The 18,813-nt window shown below is 45.5% G+C and overlaps 1 protein-coding gene across 9 annotated transcripts in view; it reads right to left on the reverse strand.

Annotated features, from left to right (window-relative positions):
- Positions 1 to 18,813, reverse strand: part of RUNX2 (RUNX family transcription factor 2) — a 322,789-nt gene that overhangs the window by 98,540 nt on the left and 205,436 nt on the right. For 2 of the 9 annotated variants that reach the window (XM_059701544.1, XM_059701545.1), the window contains one exon: positions 7,442 to 11,729. The exons of 6 other annotated variants lie outside the window; for them this stretch is intronic. In XM_059701544.1, coding sequence (XP_059557527.1) covers positions 11,251 to 11,729 — 479 coding nt within the window. In that variant the 3' untranslated portion in view covers positions 7,442 to 11,250. Of the gene's footprint in view, positions 1 to 7,441; positions 11,730 to 13,703; positions 13,770 to 18,813 lie in introns of those variants that run through there. One more of the 9 variants, XM_059701543.1, reaches the window with a different exon arrangement.

Consider the following 18,813-nt stretch of genomic DNA (forward strand, 5'->3'; position numbering starts at 1 on the left):
GTAAAGAAGGCATACAGGATGAGAGAGAGAGAGAGAACGAGAGAGAGAGAGAGAGAGAGAGAGAGAGAGAGAGAGAGAGAGAGAGTCATTTCTGTTCTCTGGGATTTCAGTAAAATGGGATATTAATTCCACAGATGATAGTATTTAAGAAAATATCTATAAAGTGCTTTAGATACTTGAGGAGGAGCCTGCCTGTTTGGTTAGATAGGTGTGGATGATTGAGGACAGGAACACAGATGCCCATTCCTGGGTTTCTCCAGACCCACGCACACATGTAAAAGCCTGGCACCCAGCAGGTTTCCTCAGGCCTTGGGGCTCTCAGATCACCTCCTTACGCAGCTTAGTGCTGCCTCTTAGAGATGTCGGTTCAGTAATGGGGGATCTGGGTGCTGCCCTCTATCAAGGGGCAAGAAGGACCCCAGAGCCACTCCTGGGAAGGTAAGAATTGAAATTGACAACAATGTATTGGGTTGGGTCTTCTCTTGTTAGAGGAACGCAATGCTGCCATTTTAAGTTCAATACCACGTTTCCTAGTAGCAACACTGACACCAAACTCATCCCACCTAAGATGGCAAACGCTGGAAGAGACCATAAATTGGGGGTTGAGGTCGGGGCAGGGCCAACATTTCTGTTCTGAATGTGTCCATGTGTTTTGTATTTACGGCTTATGTGATGTGATGTCTCCGAGTTCCTTCAGGGAAGGAGCCCATGGGAAGCCACATGCCAAAGTTAGCCTTGATGTTCAGTCGAAAATGGTTTATAAAATATATAGAAAAAATATTTCTTTCAAAGAGCAACACTTTGTAAAATGTTTAGCATTTTTTTGAAAAGCCATTCTATTTGGGGCTGCAGCTCTAATTTGACTCAAATTAATTGAAAATTTTATTTGTGCTTTTTAAAAATAATCATCTTAATTATTATGGGTAAAAATAAGTACAATGTCTTTTATGCCCATCAGGTGCTGGCCGCTTGCTAGGCACGATCACCGCTCATTAACTCATTTACTTCTCATCACCTCCATTCCGTAGATGATAAAGGAGATTGTCTCAAGGTTTAGCTTAGGAACATAATGTTTGGAATCAGGCAGATCTAGGCTTGAGTCTTAATAGCTGAGTAACCTTGGGCAAGCCTGAACCTCAGTGTCCTCATCAGTAAAATGGAGATAAAGCCAGTCCTAACTTCTCCAGCGGTTGCTGGGAAGATTGAGATAAGCCACGTGAAATATTAAGCAAAGTGCCAGGCCCAAAGTCAAGTGTGCGATACAAATTAAATATTATTAAATATGATTATTTGATCATGCCAGCTGTACCCAACAGGACTTGTCCCCCACAAGGGCATTAAAACGGCCTTCAGAGCCATCCTCTGGGGAAAGCAGGACAATCACCTTTGATCCCCATTTCTTTCTCCCCAGAATGCTCCTACCTGTGAGATCAAGACCAAGCGAACTTCAAGGACAGCTATGGAGGAAGAAAAGAGGGAGGCAAGGTAGCTAGCATGCCCTGTGCCCTGCAGGGAAGGGAGTGATGACTGGGGAGAGAATTAGGAAGGTTTAGCAGGATGGTGTGAAGAGGAAAGGAAACAAGGGACCCTGTTGGAACTGACTACTGACCTGAACCTCTCCCCCTGCTCTCATCATCCCTCCCCTCTCTCACTCACTCTCCTGCAGGCCTGAGGAGCAAGCGCCGCCCAAGAGACACTGTGTCAGAGAGACAGTCTGTGTGGCCCTTCCCACCGTGCCCCCTGCTTCCTGGGAGGTGACTCTGGCAGCATTGTGGGGTGGCAGGAACCCGGACCATGGCCGCTGCTCTGGTCACCTGGCCCCACAAAGCCCATGGCGCTCTGGCAGCTGCCTGGGACAGAAGCTAGGGGTCTTGCCCATGTGGCATATTCTACAACAAAATAATAACTGAGAGATTTAATGGACTCTGACAGGGGGAAGAAGGGAGTGAAAAAGATGGAACAAAGATGCCATTTTTAAAGTATTGGCTCAGGTTCAAGATTTCACTATTTTTGATGGCGAGGAGCGAGCAAAAAATCCCTCCTGTTGATGCCTATTTTTCTGCAGTCATCGAAAACCGAAGGGCGCGGGGCTTCCGACCTGCCCTTGGGGAGCCTGTGAGCCAGGCCTCTCTCTGGAGAAGGGAGCAAAGGGCTGGATGGGGAAGGCAGGAGGCTCGCGGGCCCCCAGCGAGCAGCTCCGATGAGGACCGGGTGCGGGAGCACACACTGTGTGTTCAGCTCGGATCCTGTGATCCTCCTGCCAAACAGGGGTTTACAAAGCAAAAAACCTCCAGAGAATTCTCATACTTTCTGGCTTATTCTCCTGGTGTTTGTCTTAACAGGAATCAGCTGTTTGCCTTCTCACTTATCCAGCATGTTGCCGGGGAGAATTTAGCATCTGGCCTGGCTATGATTAAAAACAAGAACACCCTGCTCTGTTGGGAGAACAGCACCGCTGGCAATAAAAGGCCCGGGATCATTTGCATGCAGGAGTCCAGAGATGCGTTTCCTTCAATATCTGCTCGCTCCCTGCCCCCTTCCCCCTCCCTCCCCCCCCACCCCCCCACGGCATTCATTTCAAAATTTCCTGGTGCATCCGTCATTTGCATCGCCGGCTCCCTTTTCTGAAACAAGAGAGACAGGGCGTCCTTTTGCCTTTCCCTGGGAGGCTGGGATCACCAGGCGTTCAAACGCTGGCCCGCTCGCTCCGGCAGTGTGATAAAGTTGAACTACCAGAGGATTTTTTTTTTTTAATTTTACAACTGCGGAAATGAAAAAGTAAACAAGACCGGGACTGCATCGGTATTTAGGCTCCAGCTTTTTGTTGTTGTTTTTGTCTTTTTCTGTTTTAAGCAAGGGGCCTGAAGGAACCATATAATATGAAAAATCCTGAGAGGTTTTATTAGCCAATAAAAAAAACAAAAAACCTCAGTTCCTATTAACCACTTAACTCCTTGCTGGAGTCTCACACTTGCTTCCCTCTCACCTCCTTCTCTCCCTCTCAGGCCCAGGACGCAGGAAGGTGGTCCACCAGCCTTTCCCTACACAACCGGAGCTGACAGTGTGTGTTCCAGAAGCTGCGGTTGAGAATCACAGTCAATAATGTTCTCTGCATTTCTCCTCTGTGAAGCCACTAGGAAGATGATCGCAATAAGGAGTCTGATTTTTTTTTATGCCTCCAAATCCACACACAAAAAAGACCTCTCTCTCTCTCTTTTTTGGGGGGGAGTGGGAGGGGGTAATCCTCACCCAAGGACATTTTTTCCCATTGATTTTAGAGAGAAGGGGAGAGACAGAGAAAGAGAAACATCCGATGCAACATCAATTGGTTGCCTCCCACAGTGACCTGGACCCAGCTACGTGCCCTTGACTGGAATCGAACCTGGGATCCTTCGATCCGAAGGCCAACACTCTATCCACTGAGCCAACCGGCCAGGGCTAAGAAGACTTTTTAAACACACTGCCAAAAGGAGGAAGGGCACCGTGGCTTTCAAGATTGAAATATAAAGTGGCTGTTAGAGAAGACAGAATCAGGCTGAGGCATCACTGGAATATGTAAAGATGGCTCCTCTCATTCAGGGGCAGAAGAATAAAGAGAGACTCACAGAGAAACTGAAAGTGAAACTGGTCCGATGGGCTGACCAGTCTGGGATGGATGGAGTTGTGAAAAAATAAATGACCTAATTTAAAAAGGAAAGGATGTCAAAGGAGATTTAGGTCATTGTTACTCGTTCCTACACCATTAGGCATGTCACACGAGTATGTTGTTTGCTCTTTGCTGTTTTTAAATAATAAATTTGCACAGTGATATCAATCCATCACCCCATTGTGTGTTAGGAGTTGCTGGTACCTTCCTCACTCAAAAACCCCCTAGCGCTCTGCCGCCGGCTCCTGTGTCTCCCAGTTCCCCGGAGCCTGTGCTGTAATCCCACTTCCGTTCTCCACACCCGCTCATCCAGCACAGCGGGCTCCCAGGGGAAATGTCCCAAGGCCTGAAGTGTACAGGCCACGTGAGGCCTGGCTGCAATTCTGTGTCCTGTCTCTTGTTATGGAGACAAGAGTACGTCTTGAGGGGCTTTTGTGGAAGAATTTTAGCATTTTGCTATATGGCCTTGATTTCTTTAGGAGAATGACGGGGGGGGGGGGGGGGGCGATTCTTTCTGTTGGTTCTGGGGTGGGACAGAATGACCTGGGATGAAGATAGCAATCCAGGAGTTATATATGCAATGCTCAAACAGAAAGCAGGTTTTCCAGAAAACCCCACAGAGTGGCCAGACATTACTGCACCAAGATAATAAGACCAAGAATTAAAATAAGTTTTAGGAAAGGTTCAGTGGGTTCCCAGAAACTTGGTCCTTGGCTTTTCTAACTGCTTGAGCATGTCTGAACAGCAGGGCTGGTTGAAGCAAAGAAAGCTTTTGAATAAAAGTTTTATAAAAATTAGTAATAACCCTTCTTAAATGTCAGCTTCACCGTGCTCCTGGCATTTGGGGGCACCCAGTGTCCCTGGTCCCCTCTAAACAAACTATTTGAAGAAGGGTAATTGCTGCTTCACCACGTGTGCGGTGAAGGTGGTGCTCTTCATTTGCAGGAATAACAGACACCGGAGGCAAATGAATGCTATATCAAGAGGCATGTGTGTGTGCGCCGTGAGCGTCATCTTCCCCTGAGTGTCTGCTAGGGTGCCTCCTTCCATCCTCCACCCTCCTGCCTCCTTTAGGGCATGTAGGCGTGCACACACACACACACACACACACACACACACCTTGTATATATTACCCTTAGCACTGCAGTGGAGCCTTTTCTTTGCTGAATTTTCATTCATAACATTTCTAAAAACTTCAATTCCAAGGTCTCCTGACTGAGCAGCTACCGATGGAAAAGCCCTGGGAAGTCACAGAGTGCACAGAAAGAGTAGCCAGGAGGAGGGGATGCCTAGGCCTTTGCTCAGAGCTCCTAATTTAAACAGAGAGCATCAGCTGTCCCTGCACTGGCCCTACATGGCCATCCGTAAGCACCTCCAGGCCCAAGGAGAGAGCCAAGGAAGGAGGAGCAGAGATGGGTGGGAAACAAACTAGAGTAGCCGGTGTACGTAGACCTGGTGTGCAGGCCAGCTGTCTCCACACCTGCATAGTCTCTGCACCAGCCCCGGGCAGCTCTCCCCACAGGCATCCTTCCTGGCCCTCCGTGCTGACTGTAGGGGCAAATGTATGAGTTGGCCTGTGATCTCACAGATCTTGTCAGTCAGTTGAGTTGTCCCCAGACAGACATAGTAACTATGATAGTCTTATCATAAGCCTCCAACCTTTTTTGATGCTCCCAAACCATTGTTTCCTAGGATTATTCTCTAAAATGATTTTCAAATATTTGGGACACAGAGACCAGCTGACTGCTGCCTGTTTACCTAACAATCTAGGTGGAATTGTTTGCTTAAATCGGACGCCCGTGCCTATTTCTGTTGCGGCTCTTCAATGTGTCGTGATTGTGAATCACCCGTTCCCACGGGGAATGAGAAATGAGCCCACGGAGATCCCCAGGCCCTGCTCTCAGACTGTGAATGAGGGCTCCACCACCTCCTCCCTTGCCTTTTCAGGCTGTTTTCAAATCCCATAAATATAAACACGTGGCTCTTCAGCCGCATCTGTAGATAATAACTTCAGGGGGCTTCCTGTTTACATGGCGATACCCATTTCCCAGCCAAATAAACTCTGGGACAGAGAGCTGAGGTGTTTATGGGGCCATCTCGGCTGGGATTGAGTTAACAGGAAACACCCACTCTGGGAGAAATGTCTGATGATTAAATATTTGGGGGGCAGGGGGCACAAAGGGGTCAAAAACACTGCAGAAATTGCTTTCTTCTCCTGCCTGTCGTTTCCCGTAAGAAACAGAAGCAGCCATGATAAACATGGCCAAGCGTCCAGGCCTAACAAAGCCCACAGCTGTGCTGATCGTGGCTGTACCGTGCAATGCAGAGAGGAGGAGGGATGGGGTCGGCAAGGCCAGGAGCCTCCCGCACAGCACACCCAAACCTTAGGGTGCCAGCAGGAGATGGGCTGGAACAGGCTGATGTACCCCCACCACTGGGAAGCCCCTCCGTCTTCTCCCTGGCCCTGACTGTAATGTTTCAATGAGCAATGTTTCCGCAAACCAGACCGGTCAGTAAGCCTAGCCTGAGAATTTAGAGAGAGCCTTTAGCCCAGCCGGTCTCAATTGGGGAGAGTTGTTCCTCCCAGGGGACATCTGGCGATTTCTGGAGACATTTTTCTTTGTCAGGACTGGGGCCGTGCCTCTGGCATCTAGCGGGTGAAAGCCAGGGCTGCTGCTGAACCCCAGTGCGCAGGGCCCCACTCCCTCCATACGCACCGAAGCACCACCCAGCTGGAAACGTCCCTCGTGCCATGGTCTAGCCCAGCGCCTTTCCATAAACCAAGAACCTGAGCCCCAGAGGAGACCCAGCTGGAGCGGGAGAGAACGCCACTGTGCCCACCTCCCAGGCGACGCCTTTTAAGGTCACACAGATGTTTAATGTAAAAGGATAAATAAGTATACATCCTCAGAGAGTTGCAAACAAGTTCCCTGGCCTAAGTCCACTCAAGTGCTTTTAGGATGTCTCTTAGTCTTAGAAATGAGCTGTTTCCACAGTTTCTCAGAAAACAGTGCCCGAGGGCTAAGAGTGAGCAGATCTTAAGGAGGCCTCTAACTAGAGCGTGACGTGTGCCACTGGCCAGCTCTTGAGCTCCTCTACACTAGTTTCCTGGTCCCCGTTTTAGAACTGTGGTCAGCCAAGGCCTACAGACAGCACAGACGTAGAAAAAGCCATCACTCTACCCAGGCCCTCAGCCTCGTCACAGGGGAGGGACTTACCAAAAACAAACAACGGCCAGAAAAAAAAATCTGAAAGCTGCAGTTATGCCCACGAGTAGAATTTTTCTGAGGCTAGAGCTCTCCAGGCCAAAATCCTTTCTTACTGATCCTTGGGCTTCGGTTGACTGTCTTTTTAAGAACTCAAATGAGAGGTGGGAAGGCAAGTAGATGACCCACTGTGGCTGGTCAGCCTGTGATCTGACTACAGGCAGGGGTGTACTTGCTGGCCCCGTTCACGTGCTCAGAGATTAGAATCATGGAACCATCGAATCATGGAACTGCTGTCTTTACACGCTGACCCGTCCATAGTTGGCCAAAGGGGTGAGCATTCTTTCCTTCAGACACAGGCTGATAAGGAAGTGAATTCGCCGCTAGATTCTTCGCCCACCCCTCTTCAGGAGGAGGACAGGAACCCAGCGCTTACCAAGGTTTTTTCCCCCTCTCATCAGTAACACAGGCTCTCTGCTCTCATGCAGCCCGGGCAAGACCTATGACCAGTAAGTGCCCAGGTGTAGGCAGGAGCAGGCGTGAGACTAGAGAAGAAACCACAGAAGAGAAAAGACCCAATGTACACACATAACAAAACCAAAAAAAGCCATTTTATTGAAAATTAAATTCAAACTTCAAATTAATATTACAATCATGAGAAAAATGCCAAATAATTCAATTTACAGTTGCAACATACAATACAAATAGTCCCTTTGAAGTTCAGAGTAAACTCGTCCACAATCGTGACCTGTGGCACAAAGCAGAATTTGTACAATATGTGCATGGGAAGCAAATCTTGGGCAATAGCGATTGGAAAAAAATAAAAATGAAAAGCTCGTATTTACACAAAATGCTACACATATTTTTGTTCCACAGAAATCTAAGAATGGTAAAGCATATCCAAAAAAAAATGGAATTTTATTCAGAATACCTAAGAAATTACTGTAAGTTATGGTTTTTGCTGATATAGTTCAAAGTACTGCAGTAATAAGCAAACAGTTATTTGTAAACATGAAGTAAACAAACATCTAAAAAATCCTCACATAGAAAATATTTTTTAAAGGCATTATCTTTTTTTTAAGAATAACAAATCAAGGTTTGGAAGAGCCGACCTTTATTTTATTTGTCCTCATTCTTTCGGATATCATCGATATTTTTGCTAAAGCTTTGTGTTTCCATGTATTACCCTGGACTCTGAGTCAGTCCCTTTCCTGGGAATGGAGGGAGCTCTCCAAGCCAGCAAGCAAAACCCTTCTCCCCTCTGAATTTGCAATGGATGGTCCCTGATCGTGGGATTTCTCTGCTCATTTTTGAAAGGCTCTGGCGGGGGTAAGACAGTCTGAAGAGCAAACAATAGCTAATCTGTCGCGTCTCCCAGTTCCAGGCTGGATGTGATTTCACAATCTAAAGCCAAAGCTGTGGTGCCTGCTCTGGAGCTCTGACAGGTTACACTGGGGGAAACCCTGGGACCGAGGAGCGGCTGTGGGCCACGCTGTGAACGCCAGCAACCTGTGTGCTCTTTCAACCTGAAGGAAACAGAGTGTTGGCTCGTGCGTGGTGCCAGAGCAGCAGTAAGGCTGTGCTTTGGTTTTGAATCACAAATCATACTTGTGACCCAGTGCAAATGAAGGGTTCATTAAAAAAAAAAAAAAAAAAAAAGGTAAAATAAAAATTTAACCCCCAGGCCAAAAAAAAGGGCAGAATTTGATCTAAAAATGTGAATTACCCCATTGGCGTGGTTGGAGTGAGGGTGGAAGGATGACGTGCTTGAATGTTTCCCATGGAAGAAAAAAAAAAGTTGAAGTGTTCCTGGGTTGCTGCCTGCAGCCACTATAACAGCATTTCAACACAAAAGCATCCCTAAGGTCACTTGGTATGTGTACTGTAAACTTAAAAAAGCCCTTTTTACATTAGAAACTAACGTACAAATATAGTACCTTTTTTTCTTATTAAATAGGGTACAGCTGGCACTGGCGGTAACATTTTTATGTCAATTAATTAAAGTTGAAATGTGTAACCAGACACTGGCTTCTTTAAGTGCTGCTGAAACAAACATACACATTTTACACTTACAAATAAATGGACAGTGGCGTGCTTCAAGCTACCACACACAAACAATAAATAGTATCAGTTACTACTTCCATCTTCCTTAAGTAATAGAAAAGTGGCTTCTTGATCTAAGCATACTTGGTATACAACCTTTAGAAGGCAACGTGTTTTGTTTTGGTTTGGTTTCCCTTCAATTCTTATTAGAAGGAATCGGGATGAATTCCAAGGGGGACTCCCAGGCGCGAGGCACAGGTCCCACAGCCTGGCCAGCTGTCCTGCAACACTGGGCGGCTTAGAAAGGTGGGCTTGAGAGTCACTAGAGAGAGCAAGGGGCCCCTGGGGGCTGGAGGCAAACCTCTACCCAGTTCTGCCAACAGGGGCACAGAATTCAAACGAAGGGGCCCTGCCCTGTCGGGGAGGAGGGCGGGGATGGGCCTGGTGGTGTCATGACATGGTCCTGGCTTGGATTATTAAGGATTCACACTTGAGAATTCGCCATGTGGCCGCCAGGAGAGGTCAAAGTGCATCCTACAGGAGGGCTTTTGCTCAAGTTCATAGACAGTAGTAGACACCAGACGCCACATAGTTTTGCCTTCCCTTTACCCTCCACTGTGAGAAATCGGAATGTCGGAGATTGTATGTGGGGCCCTGAAGGCTGGTATGTTCTCTGATCGGCCCTGTGCTGGAACCGGCCTGCTGCTTCAGAGGGCCCTGCTCCCATAAGGCAATGGCTTAGTTCTGCTCCTTTAAATGCAAATTCTGTGGAGAGGTGCCAGGGGCTCCCCGGACCTACTGCTTGGTAAGGCGGGTGCGCTGGGAAGCGCTGGTGCAGTTCTGCGTTCCTGTGCTGTGTGTATCATTACTGCTCCCTTAGCCACAGGTGTGGCTGTAGGCTCACTGTGTCTTCACTGTGCAGCCTGGCGATTTAGAGTTCTGCTAGGAAACCACAGAACGTTTTCTGCAGTTCAAGGACTCTCTTGTGCTTGTCTTTTTTTTTTTTTTTAATATGACAAGAGTCATCGCTATTTGAAATAAATGAGGAAAACCACATCACTCCAGCATTTCATGCTGATAAAGGGCAACCTAAGTGATAAAGGGCTAAGAGTTGTCATTTAAAATCCCTAATTATTGCTTTAAAAGGCAAAGCTGTGTTAGAGGCAATCAAAGATCTGAAAGAACTAAACAGAACATTTCCTTCATACATCACAAAAACAAGCTACATCTAAAATATTTGGAGATGGAAGTATTTTTAAAAATCACATTGTGCCCGGATGAACTGAAATTGCTTAGCAATATTTCAGGTATGGCTCTAGCCCCGAAGAAATTTGTTATTTAATAAAGAGCACTTTTAGAGACCGAAGTCAACACACTAAGAAATGTTTCAAGGGTCCAAATGTCATTAAATAATTATAAATATATCTTTAAAGTTATATGACCATTCACTTAGCAAGTTACCTCAGATTTTACACATATTCATAATTTAAAAAAAAACACAATAACACACAGCCAACACAAACACTATCTATATCATTATGGCTAAAATAAGGTATCGCCATTTTCAGTTTTGCATAAAAGGAGGAGAGGGGTTTCAGGATGGTATTTCTTTTTGGTTAAATGGGAAAAGGGGAGGAAAAAGTACAAAAAAGTAAAACAAAATAACCTTTCCTGATCAGTATTTTTGAAGTCACTTTCTTAAAGTAGGAAAAAAGAAAAGAAAGAAAAAAAAAAAGCTGAACCGACCAGTTCAAAGGGGTCCTTGCAGCCAGTCTGAAGGCCAGGTTGGGAACAGTTACACTGCCACGGAAGCGTCCACGCTGCCTCCTTCCCTTTGCGTGCACCGCAACTGGCTCTGCCAGCAGGTCTGCAGGTGCACGGGCCTCACGCGGCTGCACCCGTGAGGACGTGTGGTTTGAGCAGAGAGGAAGCGCTTTGCTCTTCTTCCTCCTGAACCTGGAGTCCACCTCTCTGAATCGGCATATGAACAGGTTATTGATAACAGACCAAACAACAGTGACAAAAACACCTTTTTGCTTTTGTTTGTAAAAGTGTAAGTGTGTGTGTGTGTGTGTGTGTGTGTGTGTGTGTGGTGTGTTTCTATTTAAAGAAAAAATAGATCAAAAACAACCTGAAACCTGATTATGATTGTCTCTCTCGGGCCTTTTGCTTCTCAACAGCTACCCTCTTACGGTTGCAAGAGCATGACCGAGTGAGTGAAAAATCTTCTAAGAAATAGGCACTTTGTAGATAGCTGATCGATATACATATATACGCACTCTCTCTATATATATGTATATATTGAGACATTTGGGATGTGGCTCCCAGATACCCCTGGGCCACGGCTGAGGAATTTCAATACGGTCGCCAAACGGATTCATCCATTCTGCCACTAGAATTCAAGACAGTTGGGGAACTGCTGTGGCTTCCATCAGCGTCAACACCATCATTCTGGTTAGGCAAATTGGGGTTTAATAGCGTGCTGCCATTCGAGGTGGTGGTGCATGGCGGGAGCATTCTGGAGGGAGAGCGGTCTCCCCCCGGCACCATGGGGAACTGATAGGATCCTGACGAAGTGCCATAGTAGAGATATGGAGTGCTGCTGGCCTGGAAGGGTCCGCTCTGGCTTTGGGAAGAGCCGGGGTAGGGTGGTGGCAGGTAGGTGTGGTAGTGGGTGGTGGCGGACATACCGAGGGACATGCCTGAGGTGACTGGCGGGGTGTAAGTAAAGGTGGCTGGATAGTGCATTCGTGGGTTGGAGAAGCGGCTCTCAGTGAGGGATGAAATGCTTGGGAACTGCCTGGGGTCTGAAAAAGGGCCCAGTTCTGAAGCACCTAAAAATTACAACAGAAGATGGGGGAAAAATCTGTAAATATCAATTAAAATAATGAAAGAATTTTTTACAAGAAAAAAGAAAACTTTAGCTTCCCCCACAGGAACAGCAAGCCACAAACAGACCTTCAAATGCACAGGTCGCTGCAGTCTTTTTTTTTCCCCTCCCCGCCCCTCTTAGCGGCATTTTGTCCTTAAGCTCCTCACCCCCAGAGAACATCAAAGGGCTTTAAAAACCCAAACGTGTGCTAGGTCCTAGGTGTAAACCAATTCAACACTCATCATATAGATTCACTCACCAGACTTTCATACTGAATCTTCATTGATTGTTTCCTCTCTTTTTGTTTCTCGTTGCACCTCACATATTTGAAAGTGACATTTTTTTTACTAAGGCATACGAGCTTCATTTTCTCAACCAAATGGAAAGGAATTCCAAAACCATCAGTTTTGCTATTGGTACTCTTGGCCCCCCTTCATCAATGAAGGAACTTTAAAAAGATACCCTGCCCTAACCTGTTTGGCTCAGTGGATAGAGCGTCGGCCTGCGGACTCAAGGGTCCCAGGTTCGATTCCAGTCAAGGGCATGTACCTTGGTTGCGGGCACATCCCCAGTAGGGGGTGTCCAGGAGGCAGCTGATCGATGTTTCTCTCTCATCGATGTTTCTAACTCTCCCTCTCCCTTCCTCTCTGTAAAAAAATCAATAAAATATATTTTAAAAAAATAAAAAGATACCCTAACATGTTCCTATCACTTCTTTTCAACTTGTGAAATAATTTAAAATCTTCTTTATCTTAGAAACAGATTTCAAAAATCAAACCAGACTGCAATCAAAGAAGATTTCAATGTATTCTGAACTAAATTATCTGGGGATATATAAGGAGGGTCTAGCGCCCTTAGAAATTCTCCCGAGGGTCATAAATTAAATAAGTAGCTTTAAAAAGGGGGCTTATGCCTGACCATAGGTTGAGCATCGACCTATGAACCAATTCCTGGTCAGGGTACATGCCTGAGTTGCAGGCTCGATCCCCAGGAGGGGGCATGCAGGAAGGAGCCAATCAATGATTCTCATCACTGATGTTTCTATCTCTCTCACCCTCTCCCTTCCTCTCTGAAATTAATAAAAATATATTAACAATTAAAAAATGAAAATAAATAAAAGGAGGGCTTAGTACCCAGAAATCATTGCATTTCAAGCCTGGATAGTAGACATAGGACTGATGTAGGCCAGGTGCTGACAGTAGTTTTTGTGAAAGGCCCTCTGGGTAGGGGACCCGTGAGGAGGGCACGTCACCATCCATGCAGCAGGCCCCCGTACCACGTCCTACAGAATTCGCTTCGGGCCACTTTGAACAGGTAACAGGGAGACAAAGATGGTTTCCCCTGAAATGCGAAGTCCTTAGCTGCTAAAACCAACAGTGTGCTTCCTTAACTGATGTTTCTGGTGCTGAGCACATGAAACCACAGTTATAAACCACTTCATGTGGAAATCAGTTTTCAAAGATCGGGTTATGATTTTCTAAAATTGACAGAATTGTGACAAGCCCTTTCATGATACCAGTGTTCTTAAGGTTTTGACCGCATCTGAAATCTTCCAATTCTTTGAATCTCGTGTATTTGCTTTTCTGATAGCTGTTCTCTATCAGGGGAAGCACCTGGGAACCCGTGAAGCCTTGGGGAGTAGGGACTTCTTCAGCCCCATTTTTATTTAGCACTTGTTCTTAGATGCTCCAATACTTGTTGAGTGAATAACTCTAATACTTTTCTTTCAAGGTGCTGAGTGAGGGTTCATTTTTGTTCAAGTGCACACTGCCTGTGACCTTCATAAAATGCCAGGACTTTGTGCCACGGTGTGCATTTGTAATAAAAACGTGACTGCTAAAAGCCATCTGTAGTTAACGAAAGTTTTTCTCACCAATCCGACAGTAGCCGTCAGACAGCCCACCCGGCCCAGCCCAGCAATGGTTAAAAGTCTCACCTGCCTGGCTCTTCTTACTGAGAGGGGAAGGCCAGAGGCAGAAGTCAGAGGTGGCAGTGTCATCATCTGTAAAACGAGGGGGATGAGCTCTAAGTTCCCTTCCATCTATGTTCTACGCCGCCAACTCCAAGACAGAAGGAGAAGCAACAGCCGTAAAGGAGCGGGGAGGCAGGGAAGTTCCCACCCCCTCATTAGTACTTTCCCGGAATCCACAGGCCCCAGAAGCAGAGGGTAGAAAGCTAGTGAGCAGCTTCTAATACCAGAAGCAAACACTTTCAAGATGACAAACCAAAACTAGCACCGTCTGGGCAGTTACCCTCTGCTTTTTATAAATTCTTCCATCCTCCACCGGCCTCTACCTAAGCCCTCCCAAATACGAAATTCTGACAAGCTCAAGCTGAAACATGGAGAAGTAGCGATTATGACAGAATCGCAAATGGGAGCAGACGAGATGGAACGTCTCCCCGCCCCGTGCTCATGAATGCCGTACAGGAGGCAGGCACACCGCGAGGCCACAGATGTTCCTCGGCCCCCCTTCCCTGCAGAGCATCTAGGTGAACTTGAGTTGGCAGAGCTAATAGTTACAGGCGGGCCACTTCTGTACACATTAAGCTCAATGCTCGGATCATGTGAAAGAAACCAGAATAATGGGAGCCATTTCCAACAGAAGTCACACTTAAAACATCAACGTCTGCCCCCCACCCCCCGGCCCAGAAGCAGAGAGCTCACACAGAGAGGCTTGCCAACGTAAAAAAACTGCTTCTCGTGGGCATTTGTACTTAAAATGTACTGTAGTCATAATTAAAATTCCATGTGGTTTCCCTTGTTTTGATGCAGAAGCCTTATTAAAACCCTTTATGTGGGGCCCGCCAATAAATTCCAATATGGTTTTGAATTTATCCCTCCACCTTTTCTATTTTACCTGATACATTTTGCTGATTTTTTTTTATTATCCGTAGCATGCCAGGATCCCTGCACTTTTTCAGTTTATGGATGCCAGCTAATGCAAATTGACATTCATTTTTCAATTAATGAGCTCTGGTTGTGGTTTATAGGAAACAATGCAACAAATTTCTGCTAAGTTTACAGAATTTTGACCAATCATTTTCGGTCCCTGGAGACTGTCAGGTTTTGAGCAGTAACTCCTTCTGGGCAGAGAGAGCGAATGCGAACATTAAATAAATGACACGGTAATTTTTATAACTTACAAAAAATAGAACTTTCTGGAAGTTGCTTAGTCATTTTGTGTTTACAAGAAATGTTTCTGAAACATACTGCAATGTGTTCTGTATGAAGAACACAGTATCATATGAGATCTCTTACATCAGCGATTTTCACCCAGTATGCCGCAAGAATTTTTAAAATATGCAATACCTGACTATGTAGTCAGGGGTACTGACCTTTTTTCTGTGATTCTGTAAAAAAAATGACAACAGCCAACATAGCAATAGCTATCTGGCGTTTATGAATCAAAATCATACTTATTTTCTTTTGTCAGATCAGCAAAAAATATACTTTTGGTGTGCCACAGAGTTTCAGTAATTAGTTTATGTGTGCCATGAGATGAAAAAGGTTGAAAATCGCTGCCTTATAATAATCTATGATGGGGCGATGTTAACAACATAAACCCTTTCCTCATCTTCAATTTATTTATAATAATCATTGCAGGAGTAAATGGTATAATTAGTTTTTCTTTCATCGAATAGTGTTCTATCTCTAATTCTAATTTCTGTTGTGTATATGGACTCAGGTGTTCTGTTAGACAGCCTTCTTGGGTTATTTTGACACTGTGTCCCGAATTATTCATTCCTGTGTCACTAGCCACATTACAACTACAAATTTTAAAAATAGCCCTAGGTATTATATCCATGAAAGTAAAGAAAAGATGAATCTATTTTTTAAAAGGGTCAGGATTAAAGCCTGGAGAGTTTGGGATGTACTGTTACCCAAGTCTAATTTTATAAATGTGAGGCCAAGGTTCAGTAACCGCTCAGAGCTGTGCCTTGGAGCCTCTGAGCTCCCCAGAGAAGTTTAAACTTCTGACTACAACCTACTGATTAAACTAAGCCGGTGCTGCCAGAAGTTACTTGGAGCCCATGATAAACGGGGAACATCTTCCCGATGGGCTGGTTTTACTCCACCTGGAGTCAGGGTAGACCGTACAACAAACATGGATATGATATGGGCTAAATGCAACACCTGGGTGAATTTTTAGACAAACAAAAAAAAACCCTTTGCACTTGTGAAGCTTTAGGCTATGTCTCCAGATCCCCTAAAGCACCCTCTTACCTTCCCCTGCTGGGGAAGAAAAACTCAAATCCCTCATCTACTGAGATAGAAAAACTCAAATCCCTCATCTACTGGGTAGATCATCCTAATCTAACCTGTTGATAAATAGGAAAGGGAAGGTCCAGAGAAGGGGAGACATTTATTCTACAAAATCAAGCAGTTTAAGAGAGATTGAGCCACAAACTAGCCAGACCTCTTTGACTTCTAACCTCTTTGCAATCTCATTTGTCCTGAAGGAATCTGGTTGACACTATCACAGATACATATGTATTTCCTGCCTTAAAAGTCTATTTGCGTAAGTACATTCACCTGAACATAGTTAAGTAGGCTCTTCTGGTGCCTACATATTGGCCCAATGAGAGTTACGGTCTTTGGAATACTATTAAGAACTCTTTTAAGTCCTATTGTTGATCTAACCTACTCAATAGTGAGCAATTAGTTCGGTTGCTTATGACATAATGTGAATGAGTCCAAGGTCAAGGGTTTGATTCCCTAAAGACCTACTGGCTTCCTACAGATACATTTCATTCCAGACCTGCTATCTGCACCCCTAGCCACAGTCAGACAGCTTGCAAATGAATGTAGCTATCACAAACACAGATGCAAAAACCTTACTCATTCAAATAGCAGCAGCAGCAGCAGCAAAAGCTTTTCACAACCTCATATACGTGGAGAAGAATAGTTTAATAAGATGCCCTTGACACACAAGTAAAAATAAAATCAATGTTAAAAATAAAAAAAATATATATTTCCCCTTCCTCCGCCCAAGATCTATGGTTCAAAAGGAAATTGCCTCTCTTTACCCAACCAGGTTTCCTGGGTCTTCAAAGCAAGAAAGTGTGGTGGAAAAAAGGGAAACCAAGATAAGGGAAGATAAAAGAGAACCTCTGATCTTTAATACTGGTCGCCTGCAACTCCCCACTCAGCACCTTTCACACACTGCTTGTTAATGCCAGCGATCCTGCCCGGGTCACGCTTAACTCGTAACTACAGAGTGGGCTGTTGAGGGCAGAGATCTGTAGAACCCTTGTTTATCGCCCCTTCAGTGCTCAATAACAACAATACTTGACGTGTCCAAGCCTTTCCCTAGTACTTGAGCATACATTTTCTCATTTAGGCCCTCAATAAATAATGGTTGGTTGACAATGCGCAAGGAGATCTCTAGAATGAAAGGAAATAGTAGTGTTGTTTTTTTTAAATAACAGACTGGGTACTCGCCATTTGAGGCTGTCAGCTAGGAAACACTGTGCCGTGTCTCGTGCCCCGTAAACAGTGGAATTACACATCCCAGCTGAGGAGGAAGGTCGGGCCCAGGAAAAGAAAAAGGGGCCTAAATCCAGGCGGGACATCCGTCGGCATATTTAGAATTGTCTGCCCTGCTTCTTTAACGCAAGGGTATAAATGTGCATCATGAAAAGCCATCATACTTCTCAGCAGTGAGGTGTGAACTTCCAAGCTTCATTGGGGCTTTTTAAGTGATAGGAGTTATTGCTCCAACAAATCTCACATAAAGCCCAAGTACTTTTTATGAACCCCCTCTCGGTGTTCTTCCTACTGGAACATATAATACACAAGCTCTCTAGGGCTGTTCTCCTCTAAGAATCGTCTTCCCCCTCTACAACCTTTTGGCGGCCCCCTCCACAACTGCTCTATTATATGATTTCCTATTTCACTCCCGTTCCAATAGCATTTACTTTCCATAGCATTCTTTTGGGCTCTTAGTCAATACTTTACTGAATTATTAGCTGTTTCGTAGCCTGTTCTCTCCAACTGTAAAGTAAGCTTTGGATGGTCAAGGTCATGATTTATTTTCCTCTGCTATCCCTCAGAATCTTCTATACTCGAAGAGCTTACACTTTTTTTAAAAAAAAATTTGGTGTATGAGTGGAGGGATACAAGAATGAATAAGTGAATTAGGGATCAGGAACTCTGTATGATAACTGGTATATTTTTGACACATTAAAAAAATTAATATAGTAAGAATTAAGCAATGCTGGCATCCAACCTGAAACGTAATCTGAATACCATTCCATACCCATAAAATTCCCTCTAAAGAGTGTTCAAAGCTCTTCCCAGGTATCACTATGTCACCTGACCTCATGTTTCACACAGGCGCCCGCACATGGCAGTTGCCACTGGTGAACAGAGAGATGCCTCTGTTTTGTCACCGGTGTTGTCCCCAGTCTCCTTAGAGACTGTATCTGTGTAAGTCTACACTGAGGAGCCATGGGGAGAAGACATGAAGGAGGGAGAGGGCCATGCCTGTCTGGCCCACAGGCAAGTTAGTGAGCACACTCGCCCTAGGGCCCCAGGGTAACCGCTGCCCCTGCAGTCCTGTGATTTAATGTTTGGAGTAGGTGGTAAAGATAACCGTGGGTGAAGCTCACGTGCTGCATGAATTTCTAGACTAATATATAGAGCTGGTGTGTCAGAGTTGTCAGGGATTATAGACGGCCTTTGTAGATGAAGAAACAGAGATACGGCGGGTCTGAGTGGCATCACAAGATTAAAACGTGATTCTACCCAGGTGGGAGCCTTCTACCCCACCTCTGCTGCTGCCCACAGCGTGACGGGGGGAGGGTGGAGGGGCAGCTCCCTGGCTTTCCTTAGGTCTGCATTTGTGAAAACACACCTGGGAGGGGAGCATCTTCCACTTACACTATCTTTCCAAGTGGCAGAGCCTTAAAACCAGAGGGTGTCACCCCCAACCAGCACAGGCCAGCCACTTCTCACAGGCATGACTCAGCAACTCTGTCAAAAATGAAGAGGAGGCTATTGGCGTCTTCAGAGTCCCCTGTCCTCCTTTACGAAGGTCATGTCC

The sequence above is a fragment of the Myotis daubentonii genome, chromosome 6, assembly GCF_963259705.1.
Source record: "Myotis daubentonii chromosome 6, mMyoDau2.1, whole genome shotgun sequence".
Classification (NCBI taxonomy): domain Eukaryota; kingdom Metazoa; phylum Chordata; class Mammalia; order Chiroptera; family Vespertilionidae; genus Myotis; species Myotis daubentonii.